General features: G+C 31.8%; 1 protein-coding gene across 1 annotated transcript in view; it reads left to right on the top strand.

The window, feature by feature from the left end:
* Positions 1–996: 996 nt before the first annotated feature.
* Positions 997–12,898, top strand: part of LOC118189877 (uncharacterized) — a 105,575-nt gene continuing 93,673 nt past the window's right edge. Inside the window, exon 1 of the mRNA XM_035360570.2 lies at positions 997–1,147. Within this exon, the coding sequence (XP_035216461.1) occupies positions 1,099–1,147 (49 nt within the window). The 5' untranslated portion in view covers positions 997–1,098. The remainder of the gene's footprint in view (positions 1,148–12,898) is intronic.

Raw genomic sequence — 12,898 nt, 5'->3', positions numbered from 1 at the left:
AAACAACTCTGGCATCATTATAAAAAGCTAAAGTTAAAAAGAGCAAAATTGGACAAAACTCATGAAAATTTCGCACTATTTTAAAGTTTGGGATTAGAGATATTCAACTGAGAAAATTAGGATTAGATACCTTATTAACTGGGATTATAGTCCATATCTCAAAAGAGATTGAATTTTTCTCTCTCCTTTTGAAGTGAATATTATAATATGATCTTTGCTTCAGTCTTTTCACACACTCAAAGAAAGGAATTCTATGAAGCAGGAATTTATTTTAATAAATATTTTCTCTCAATGCATATAATATTTGTGAATAAAAATGATGAACTGATTAATTTGCTAAGTTGTTCTGAGTATTTTCTGAATAGTTCCTTAAATCTTATTTCTGTTTAATCGGTGCTTCTCAAAAAATTTAAATCACACTGCACGTAAGAGAGCCTGACATCCTTGTTTACGTTTTTTCTTAACATCACAAAAATTAATAAAATTACTACTTTAAAATTATTAAGAAGCTATCATGATAAAGGTATACCATTTATTTTCCTACAACCTATATATTGTTGTAATATCAAAACTTTTTAGCAGCGAATAAAATTAAATTTTTATTGCAGTATTTGGCGACCTTTTCTTGATCACAAATGTTTTATGGCAGAAACAATGCCAGTTTCATGCCTTTAAAAGACGTACCTTCCCGGATGTCCCAAATGCTTTGAAATTAGGGTACTATTGTTTGTATTATTCCAACGTATGCATTGCAAATTAAATGTCTGCAATAATTTATTGGTACTACGTTTTCATGCCAAACCTACTATCTCGCCATATAACAACTATATGAGGCATATCGGTTAGGAAGTACTGATCTAAGTAATAGGAGCGAGGACTGATTGCCATTAAATTTAAGTCACTTTCTCTACAGAGAATAAATCAAAGTGATGGAGAGTAGCGCCCCCTGTCTCAAGTGCAGGCAGTACGAACTAGCACGTGGTGTTCAGATAGAGAGAAACCATGCCGCGAGAGGCTGGATTTGTTGGGAAGACTTGGAGCAAGCGAGTTTAAAAGTGAAGTCTTCTATTTTAAAAAAAGTTGTCAGTCGGTATCTGGATGGATATTGCACCGGGTACAATTTTATTGCTCCTTTCTTCTATCATTGGTGAGTTGACAGAATTCAGTATTGCTAGAATTATCGCATTTATTTTATTTTCTGTTGCCGGCTTTCGATTAAATTTTAAATCTTACTTTTTTAATTTAAGCAACAATTTAATTTTCAATTCAGAGCAAATAAATAAGGAAACAAAAGATTTAAGTGCTATATATATGACCTGTTTTACAAGTCATTTAAATCTAACTAAAAAATAAGTTAAACAATATAAAATGAAACTTTTCGGGAATCTGACTTGGATTTCACCAATAACTGACGTTGGAAAAGGAGGGGGTCTCATTTTCATTTTATTAGTTTAATTCTGTTATGTCATTGAACTGTATTCCTTATCAGTATAAAATAATTATGAGCAAAGAATAACAAAATAATTGTAAAATAAAATTATAGTATGTTCATTGAGAAAAAAATTAAAATTTCATTTTTATAAACAAAGTTATAATTTTTTATTCATGAGAAAAATAGATTATCGAGAATAATGTTGACATCCTCTAATATCTTTAATACTCTTCCGATCTCGCTTTAATACTCTTTTCGATGAGCTACTTTCAGAACAAAAGTTCCGATGCTTTTCAGTATTACATTTTGAGAAAACTAAATAACAATCAGTATTGCGTAAAATATTATTTTTCAAATTTCAATAAATTAATATATACAAAATTTATATTCGTTTTCTAAAGGTAATGCAAAAACTGAAATTTTTGGATTTTTTGTGATCTTTTCTGGATTCAACTGTATAATTAATAGAAAACTTCATTTATAATTTTGGGTATTTAAATAGAAACAGATATAAAAATCATGTTTTTTATGTTACATCAATAATGAACTTGAACTTCTAGCAATTATTTTTTTATCAATACACAAATTTTATATTTTCTCGCTCTTATTGCGAAATCTCATCGCAAATGCAAGAAAAGAAAATACTATTTTTAAATGATTTTTTATAAATAGACATGAATACATATAGTGTCCATAATGACTTAAGTTAAATTTTTAGAGGAGTGTTAATCGTACATTTTTTTAATGAACATAGCAAACTAAAAGTTTTCTAGAGTCTGTGAAGTTTATCTTGGTCAAGGGTTATGATTGAAAATTAATTTAAAATGAAGAAAGCAAGAAATTAAGCGGTATGTAAATGAAACATTATCATAAATAAAACAATATCGTAAGAAAAACTGATAAAATATGAATAATATAAAAACATGATATACAAGTAGTTCACACAAATAACGATGTGAACATGAAATGGACATATAAAAGAAAAAAAATCTACAGTTAAAAAAATTAATCCTCAAAGTAGATGAAACATAATTTTCAGTTTTTTCTAGTTTAACAAATTAGTTAATTTTTTTAACAGTATTATATGTTTAATTACCCATTTTAAATAAAAGGGTAAAATTTTAATATAAATCATGAGATTTATTCCTAAATCTCTTTCAATATAGCGACGCATATAAAGTAAGAATTAGACTATACGTCAAGTACTATATTAAAAAGTAAATTTGATATAATATTTTCTTTATTTGAGTTGCTAATAACAGTATTTTAGTATATTCCTTTAGATACTGATGGCCGAAACTAACTGAAGTGCTTATTTATAATTTATAATTAGATAACTCTTGTAAATGAAATATTATATATGCAGACATACATATACTAAACCATAGATAAATTATATTTCTTAAAATGAAATTTATTTGCAAGTGAAATTTGTAAAAATGGATTTCATCTGTACAACTGACCCTAACAGATTGTTTTCTAATTGCTGTTAATAAAACTTAATTGAGACGAAGTATAATCTGGCAAGCGTCCCAGCGACAATTACGTAAAACGGTGTCCAGATGTAGCAAAAAATTATGAGAATTTTATTTAAACTACAAGAACGTTTTAAAATGAAGATATAAATCCCTGAACACAGTTAATGAATTTGGTGTCTCATATGTAGAATTTATAAGAGGGTGGAGTATATTTTAGATGGGGTTCTAATCTCTGTTCTCTCTTATGGGATGTTTATTGAAGTTCTGAAATAAATGTCACAGCCTTTCAAGCTTAAGACAATTTTCACGCTCATGAACAAGCTTAAGAATTTGTCATTTAATTAAATTCAATTCTTTAAATATTTATATTATACCGTTTTCTTCGTAAAAGCGCTGCCATGTTTAGCATACTTATTTAGAATTTTAACGAATTTTCCTCAATCTTTGCCCTGAGTTATATTTATGGTTTTATTTTCATAAATACTAATTATCTAGTCTTTCATTTTCTGATCGTAAAATGTGGCTAAGACTGTTTAACACTGGTAGTTCTTTCCGGATTTGATTTCTTGCAAAAGAGCTGGCTTCATGAGGCTTTTTTGGGTTCCTGATATAATATGTGAGTAGGAGCCAGTTTCTTTTGAAATGTCTTACACAAGGGCATACCTTCTAAGTTCGACAGTTCATCTTTGCATGGTCATAGTTAGTCAACCTAACATCTTAATGACACTAAGAAGTATCGATTTGGACTTTCCAGCTATAAAAGAAAGATTAAATGGTATAAAATTCCAGAATTCTATGCTAATGCTATATTTATTCTATAAAAGCAATAAATTGATTTTGTACTAAAGAGTTTTACAAGAAAAATCATCTTTAGGTGATAATTTTATATATACTTTTACTATTTTGTCTATACCTAAATTTGAGTACCTATTATTTACATAACACATTTTCAGCTTTTATGTGCTTGCTTCGATAAAATATATATGCAGCTGAATAGCGGATGCGTTTAGGAAATGACTGGGTAGTAAAAATATTTGAACTAGAGTAGTATCGCAAATGTCAATGCTTATTTGTCCGAAAAAATTTAGAATTTGTTTTGCTAAATTGAAATAATTTATTGAGTTTAGATTTGTGTTAACAAAATTAGTTAAAAGTTAGTAGAAAGACATATTTCGATATACTCTTTATTGAAGACTAAAGAAGACTTCAAGTTTTCAGATAAATAGATGTAGAAAACGAATCATAAATAAAAGAGCAAAAGCAATGTTTTATTTGAGTTGGGTTTAAGTGAAAACAAGATGCAATGTTTATTATCCCATAAAGAAAGTTTATAGAGAAACGTAAATCATGAATAATAAAGACCGTCAAGAAGCTTTATTAAAAATCGAAGGGAACTATATATTTAGTCCTTTAACCGAGCTTATCGTATGCAAGAATTTAACGGACGAACTACGGATATGTAAAATTTGATGACAGGCTTACATGATATTAATAATGCCACTTTTATACGCTATTTATTGTATTAAAAAGGATGCACGGGGTTTTTACTTCAGGCATCTTGCTCCTTCATTATGAAGAAGTTGCAGGTCATATCGGAAATTAGTTTCTATGGGAAAGAAGATAATGAGCTTGGCATTTTTGATGCATTTGTGAGGTGTTAGCTTTCTCACTATCATGGGATGCGTGTGTTTTTTCCTTACGGAATCACGCCGTATTTAATAGTAAGCAGCATTTTATATCTTGTAAAGTTACGTCGAGTCCAACATAATTGCATTTCATCAAAAATCTAGTTCAATCAAAACAGAACTGCATTTTATTTGAAAATTTTTTCTAAAATATTAAAAACAAGCTCTAAATAAAATGTTATTATAATTTCTAGAATATTTCCGCTGTATGGAAGTTAATGCATTGAAATCTACCAGCTAGTGTCTGAAAGTTACATTTTATGTTAGAAAGATTAAGGAAATATTAATGGAATATTTGCTGTTTAAGCCACGGTTTAATATTAAAAATAAACGGAATGTAAAGTACAGATTTCAAAACGGTAAAAATTGCTCATAAATTTCATATATTCAAGTTTAATGCAATATTCTATTAAAATCGAAAAGTTAAAAGGGGTACAATGAAAAGTTCTTACTCACATTTTAGGAAAGGAAAGCTTTCCTGTGTAATCTTTCATATGCCAAAAACTCGTAAAGCACAGAAGGAATCACCATTAATTTTACATATGAAAAACTTAGAAAGTCCTCCACGAAGGCATCCATCCCCCTCTTAGGCAGATAGCCTTCGCGTGCTTTGCCGTAATCAGATGAACCAAATGAAGTATATAAAAAAATTCCCAGGTATACATATCAAATCATACCAAGTAACGCATGAAACGCCAAATAATGTTAAAACAAGAATAATATGATAAGTACATAGAGTAAATAAACAGGAATAACATAGAGTAAGTAGTTTAAACTTCCATAGTTGAAGATATAATGCTTATACAAGATGACTTGACGTCTTAGCGCGGACGATGCTGCGATATGGTTAGTTGTCAGAGATGAGGCAAACAGGGATGTTTATTCACGCATTTGACTAGGGTGTTAAACAGAGGATCATTCGTTTGCATCTGTCAGATCATCATCCGCACTTTCTGTACGTCTGTCTGATTCCATATCGAAAGTTAAGTTAGTTTTCTGATCTGGCAGATGAGGAGAGGCTTGAAATAGGCTAGTATGCTCCAGCTGATCCATCCATCCTTTTATATCGTGTAGTTCTGTATATGCAGATTAAACTGCCTTGAAACAGTATGAGCTCCCACATTTATAGTCAGATGTACATTTCCCTCGCATAGTAAGAACGATGCAAAGTCGATGAATGATATTTCCACGTCTTAACCTTTTTGAATAAAGCAAAAGTTTTCTTTGGACATTTTTCTTAAAGCGAAGTAGCATGATGAGAATATTTATTTTTAAGGCGGGGGGGGGGACCCGTTATATTGCATGATGGTTTCAGTTTTAAACTAAAATTCAAGTTGGAACACGAAACAATGAATCTTCATATGATTCATTCAGACAAAGAAAATAAATTACGCTGTAAGATTCTCACAAGTGTAATAATTCTTAGTTACTGTAGAAAGTGACGAATCTTAAGAACTAGTTAGCGAATAATCGCTTAAGTTCGTGTAACAAGAAACAACAAGAAGGAAGGGTAACTAACCCTTTATTATTCCAATAAGATTTAACAAAACTCCGTCTTGGAGTGTACAATAAAAGCCGACACTTGGGCTTGAACTTAAGAGACTAAGAAATAAATTAAAACTAAGATTAACTAAAGAAATATAGCCGAAGATATCAACATTCTAAACGAGTTGGCCCCTTAACTCTATTTGACTACGAAGCTTATCAAGGGCCTGAGTACGGCCGAGCGTAATAACAGCTTTGAGAGAGAGAGTAGCCAAAAGGCAGACGCGCGCAAATCAGAAACTCTGATTCTCTCTAACTCTGTAAGTAGACTTCGCGGTTTAAACACCGCTCCTCCTCATTAAGTATTCAGAATGATTCCAAAACTACATTCTGGTCGGAAGTAGTAAGATGAAGTTAAGAATTTGACAGGAAAGGAACTTTAACTTAAAATTTAACTGTTAATAAAATTAACATAATCCTTACAACGCATACAATTTAGATCTCGGTTTTAGAAAAGCTATATATGGAACAATGGTTAAAGGAGTACTTTGAAGATAAATAAAATCTCAAAATTCTGAAATACATTAATTCTTTCTCATAATCAGACAATTTTAGATATGCCAAAAAACTATGATGCTACTTAAATAACAAAAGACATTTCTTGCTTCACAAATTTTGTTCTTTGATGAACAAATGTCATAATGATTTGAATGTGATACTGAGTGAGAATGATATAATGTATAATTTATTTGCATCTTTTCATAGTCAGTAAATAGCCATTAATAGTTAATAATTACACAATGTGTGCATGCAAGAAGAATTTATCTTAGCTGTACTCAAAAGACAACAATGAAGACTGGAAAATTATATTTTTCCAAAACAGAAACAGTAACTGTGAAAGTTTCTGGAATATGATAGCATATAGTCGTATATAGAGTATAGCACCTGTCTTACTTTGTGTATCAATCATCTTGCACAGAACATACAAAACACAAAACACAAAAAACAAAAAAGGCAAAGCACTGGAGAAGGCAGCTTAAGTATTATGCTTTGTGGAATTAAAATACTTAACGCAAGTTGCAACCAATGATATTTCAGAAATTTTTCTCCGGAGAGGTGGTATACATATTCAATAGCCTTTCTTGCAAAAAATGGCATACATTTACAATTGTTTTGCAAGGTCACAATTGTTCAGGCCAAAATTTCCCGAAGCATCAATCAAACATATTAACTAAATAAAATGGCCACATGTGTGATTTCTTTCTTATTTGTTTAATTTAAGAAATTTATCACGCCTTAACGAAAAGAAAAGAGATGAAATCAGAACTACAAAAAACTTTCCTCTGTGTTAATATCCTCTTACTGAAACTTTTGTCTGTGTAGCAGCTGATATTGTGCAGAGTATGTGTATACAAATATACTAAAAGCATGCAATTTAACATTCTTGAAAGCTGCATCATTGCTACAAAAGGAAAACTTGTAACGACCTTTGCTTCTTCCATTGTGTATTGAAAGATTACATCACAAAATCGATGCTAATTTCAAGTTAGTAAATGTCTAGGTACGATTATATTAAGCAGATCAATAGCGTTCTTAAATGTCTCAGTTTTATAATGCTAAACGAAATGTGATGAATATTTTTTTCGTACTGTGAGACTAAAGAATTCATGAATTTGCTAAAAACGTCAAATCGAAAATTTTCGTAAGTTCGTGATGAATAATGAACTAGCTGAAGAAACTACTAGTGCAGTAGCGAATATTCCATTCAAAATGCAAAATTTAGGGGACTGGTTTCATGAATTCTAAGTAACATTCTTCTTCAAAGTAAGACATTTTCTGCTAGTATATGTAGTGACTTTTGAAGCACTTGAAGAACATCTCCTTTAAGATGGCGTTCAATTCAATCAGCTCACCGACCTGGATGATATGACCACTAGTGGGGATGCTTACTGTTAACTAAAACTAGTGCGGGTTAGACTCCAGAGTAAGGTCTGTACCTTTGTTGTTCTCCTCCTTCCTATTAAGTGTAATGCCAGTCGGTTCCTGTTTCGCACCTGAACATTCGTATGATAAGGTGGCTAAATAACTGATGGCTTCAACTGACAAATCTCGTTTTGAAAATTGAGAAACTGATTGATGGCTTCAACAGAGAAATCTCAGGTTTCAAGATCAGGTGCATATAATTGGTGAGGAACGGTAAAAATTCTTATATAGACAAGGAATTCAGAAAATATGGGAAATCTTCGAGAAATAGCGGTTTTGTATAAAAGCACTAAGACAAAATGAAGTTGAGATTCGAGCTGAAGAGCATCTTTGATGCAAAAATATCATTACAGATCGGCGGCTATTTTGTTCTTATCAATCACAGCAATTTTGAAGTTGCCTCAAAATGTTGTACCTTTAAATGTTTTTTTCATCTTACTTAAAATTATCGAAAATGATACATCTAGATTTCCTAATTATATTCTCTCCGTAAATCGTATTCACATTCGTAGATTTACCTTGCACATTTTACCATAAATACAGGCCAGATTTGACTTTCATGCTCCGGTCAACAAATGTCAATTTTCACACATCACTAGTCACAAAACATAATGTAATGTTTTAATGTAACTGCCCAGTATTGTGTTTTAACACAATTATGATCAAATTCCTTCCTGTGTTTTATATATATATATATGCTCTCCTATGAATAAAGTCTTGAACGAATTCTACAAAGAATACCTCATGAAGTAAGAATATTGTAACCCATCCATCTTCTACATAAAACTTTTTAATAGTATCTGTATAGGCCTTTGAAGCACTACTGGAACCTCTCTTTTAAGATGACCTTCCCTTCAAATGTGCTCAGCGCTCTGGATGGTACGGCGACTAGGAGATACTTGATGCCACGGGTGTGAGTTAGACTTCTGTGTAAGACTAAGATTTTATTAAATGAAGTATATATATGTGAAAAGGGCTTTCACCCCGTGTGCTGATGAAATAGATTCAAATTTCACTTACGCTGTGACAAACTAGGGACTAAAGCTTTTCCACGATTACACAGGTAAATGGCTACTTCCACTGCTAAAGCTTTCTCTTCATATCAAATGAGCAGGCTTATCAGAGTTCTCTGAAAGATCAAGGGACGTTACAAAATGATCTTTGCAATTCGCTCCCGAAAGCCATTCTGAACGGATTCGATAGTCACAATCCCAATGTCCATCACGGAATCGAACTGACCAGTACCTTGCATCTCATTTTCCGTTTGCAAACTCTCCAGATGCGGCGTTAGCACAACGACACGAGCTGACAATTTTGAGTCCACATTTAGCCGAAACGTGTAGAATAAAGGGCTTGCTGAAAGTTACATTTCATGCACAATGGTTGCGCTTAAATTTTGTGTTACTGCATGTGTTCCTTTTATGTATATGTACAAAAGAAAATAAAAAAAATTCCAGTCAAAGGATATTTTACAAACTCCTAAAACGACCAGAATATTCCAATAATAAGCCTAATAATTATCCAATCAAATCATGCTCTTGTAACAGGGATGGCAGGAAGTTCATTATGTTCATAATCTGAAACCATGTCTGAATATCTTGCATTAAGATGTTGAATTCGAACCACTATTTTTTATAAGGTATTTTCTCCCTCCTTTCAGCATGCCTTCGTGGTGCAACGGTATCACACTCGACGCGTATTCGAGAGGTCCAGGTTCGAGTCCCTGCGAGGGCATTGCTCATTTTTCATATCTCCTGCTTCAAAATAACTTAATGACTCAACAAGTGGCTCCTGAACTAAAAGGTTGTGGGCAATTATTCGTCACCACCAGGGTTTGGCGCTTGGGTCCCATAATTCCCAGTCGCGCTTTTAAAAGGAGGAGTATATAAGGCGTTTTATCCCTCCTTACAGCATGCCTTCGTAGTGTGATGGTAGCACACTTGGCGCGTATTCGAAAGGTCCAGGTTCGAGTCCCGGCAAAGACATTCTTAATTTTTCCCGTCTTCCGAATCAAAAAAACCTAATGATTCTGCAATTTTAAATATTGATACGAAGCTATTTTTTAATTTCAAGAAATATTTTAAAACAAGGGGAAAATATTCAAGCTATACAAATTGCATTAAAGAAAACCTTTTCTATAATTATGCATCAAAATTAATTTGCAGGCGAAATCTCAGAAGATGAGTTTGTATGAAATTTTTGCATTTACCGTTCGTTCTGTTCTCGAAAGCCATGTGGTGTGGATTCCGGTGAGAGCACATTTGATGTTTTTGACGTTTCTCGTTCCTAAAACCTAACAATTTAGCTTCTTCTTCTTGTAGTGTTCTTTTAAACTTATTAAATTAAAAAGAACTTAATAAGTAGCATATTATGCATCTTAACTGCATATTATGCAGTTGAAATTGTATTAGGTTCTAGATTTTGAATTAGAAGCCTTTTTTTTTTTCATTTTCATCCAACGAAATTACGTATTTTGAAATGATTCAGCTATTTCACACAGTGGAGAAATGAAAGAATATCAATCATGAAAATTTTGATATGTATACTTAGAGAAATGATCAAATATTTTTCAGGTTTATAAAGTACATATGCTTTCAATATACTAATGCTATGAAATTCCAGATTTAGAATGATTCAATCAAATTAGACGTTCAGCATTGTTAACAGATCGCAATCATTTGTTTTAAGGCGAAGCGTCTGATTTCATTTGCAGATGGTTAGTTTGAATAAATGATAATCGAATAAATCGCTCGGAACTGTGCTCATTCTTGCAGCTAGTAATGTGAACAAAGTTTTAATTCCTATAATTTCGTATTAAATTAAATGTTTTCAGTCCATTAATTAAGAGATGAGCACTGCACTTGGCATAATGGAAAGGAAAAGCGTAGATTTGCAGTCTTATTCTGTCTTTAGCTCTTAAATCTTTCTTAATCAAAGTAGAGAATCTTATTTCCCTGAAGCTATATCTAATATTGTGTTACCAGATAAATTTTTACTTCTGAAATTTTCGCATGAGTTCTTAATCTGCTGAGACAATAGTATATTAACAGCTTTATAACACAAAATATTCTGGTATTTTAACCTCTTAGAATTGTCTTACATTTATGCTCAGAAAATTGGAGACATGTACTCTTCTTTCAAAAGAGAAGGACAAGAAAATCACTGTCCTGAAGGTGAAGTTTCGTGCTTATAGTTAGTTCGATGGCAACATTCTATTTCTTTTCCCGCTTCTCCACTCACGAAGCTTTATGTAAATAGCACGATAAAGGGCAATTTTCTAATTCTAGAATTTAGATTTAGCATATTCCTATTTTTCGTTTACTGAATACTCTTGGATGGTTAATTAATTAATTATCAGACAGAATTCGACTGCGTAAGAAAATATTAACAGATTTAGCTTCTCGGCCACTCGTGGACTACTAAATGATTTTCTATTTGATATTTCATCAGTTATTCAAAAATTTAATTTCAGTCTTTCTTGAACTTTCTAAATTTGTTCACAAAGCTAATGGAAATTTCTGAATCCTCTTTTATTATTTAACACATAATTGCTTTTCATTTATGTGAACTTCTTGAAGCTTTACAAAATTTAGACTAAACAAAATTTAAGTTTGAAACAATTTTGTAATTCTAAGCAACCGCAAGCCGTCTTCTAAGAATTTGCTTAGGAGATGGATTGTGAAACACTTCCTTTTTTTAATGCAATATATTTAATCAAATGCTTTGCATTAAAAGCTTCAGATTGATTTGTTTCACACATAACTAGTTAAAATAAAGTATTAGGTGTCAAATATCAAGCTAAAACACTAGTTTTACGTATTGCATATTGCTAAACTTCTAATACTCATTAAATTACTGTGTGTGAGATTTAATACTTAGAATGTCACGTTAAATGTATCTCGTATCTGTGTAATTGTTAAATGGTATGCACTTACTGCATTTAATTTTTTGTTTTGATAAAATTAATACTAAAACATTTAAAACTGCATATGCATTTTTAGAAAGACATCTTTTAGATCGAGTAAGACCCTTTGCTAACTGAAGCTTACTGATGTGTAACAGGAAAGTTTTATTAGGTTTCAGTAGCTTCTTCTCTAACAGTGTAACGTAGTTGAAAATTCAGACTATTCCTTTTTCTTCTCATTCAGAAGTACAGTTTTCTTTGATTATCTTTATCAGTTCCGTTCCACAGTTTTCATTTATATCTCGTTTTGGGAGTAAGGACTTTTCAATGAATTTATGTTGCTATTGTAACTTATCCCTCTTGTTAACAGCAATATCACAACAAATCCGTGAAATTTATTGAGGAGAAGGAACATAAGATTGCGTCTGTCGTTAGCGTTTCCTTTGGGAAACTTATATGCAACAGTACAACTTTGCCCAGTTCTATCCCAATTTTTAGCGTCTTCCGGGAACGGTTTCATGGGTCTTCTACCCTTCTTCCCATACCAGCAAAATTCTAGGTAGGTCTTTTGACTTGCCCTCTATTTTAAGCGCTCCCATGCCGCAAAGGCCCTGTACACTTACTCATCCATACCCTCTCCGGGATCTGAACCCTGGCCAAAAGATAAAATAGCCAGAAGAGCTAGCCATTAATCGATCAGAGTAGCCTATGTGTATACATTTCTACATTAATAATTCATGATATTTGATCTAGAAAGGTTTACGGGAATAAAATCATTAATTACACAAAAAGTTTGAATTTTTTAAGTTTTATTTTAGTTTGCAAAATTTATTTTAATTAACTTTAATGGGAAAGATTTTCTGTTCTTTTGTTTTTTATCAGCGTAATCAGAAATATAAATCAATTGAATTAAAGCAACGACTAAGAACCT

This window comes from Stegodyphus dumicola, chromosome X1 (genome assembly GCF_044657685.1).
Source record: "Stegodyphus dumicola isolate Sdum_Otavi_A_Nest chromosome X1, ASM4465768v1".
Classification (NCBI taxonomy): Eukaryota; Metazoa; Arthropoda; class Arachnida; order Araneae; family Eresidae; genus Stegodyphus; species Stegodyphus dumicola.
The sequence above is the reverse complement of the archived record's forward strand: the minus strand, read 5'-3'. Positions and strand labels throughout refer to the sequence as shown.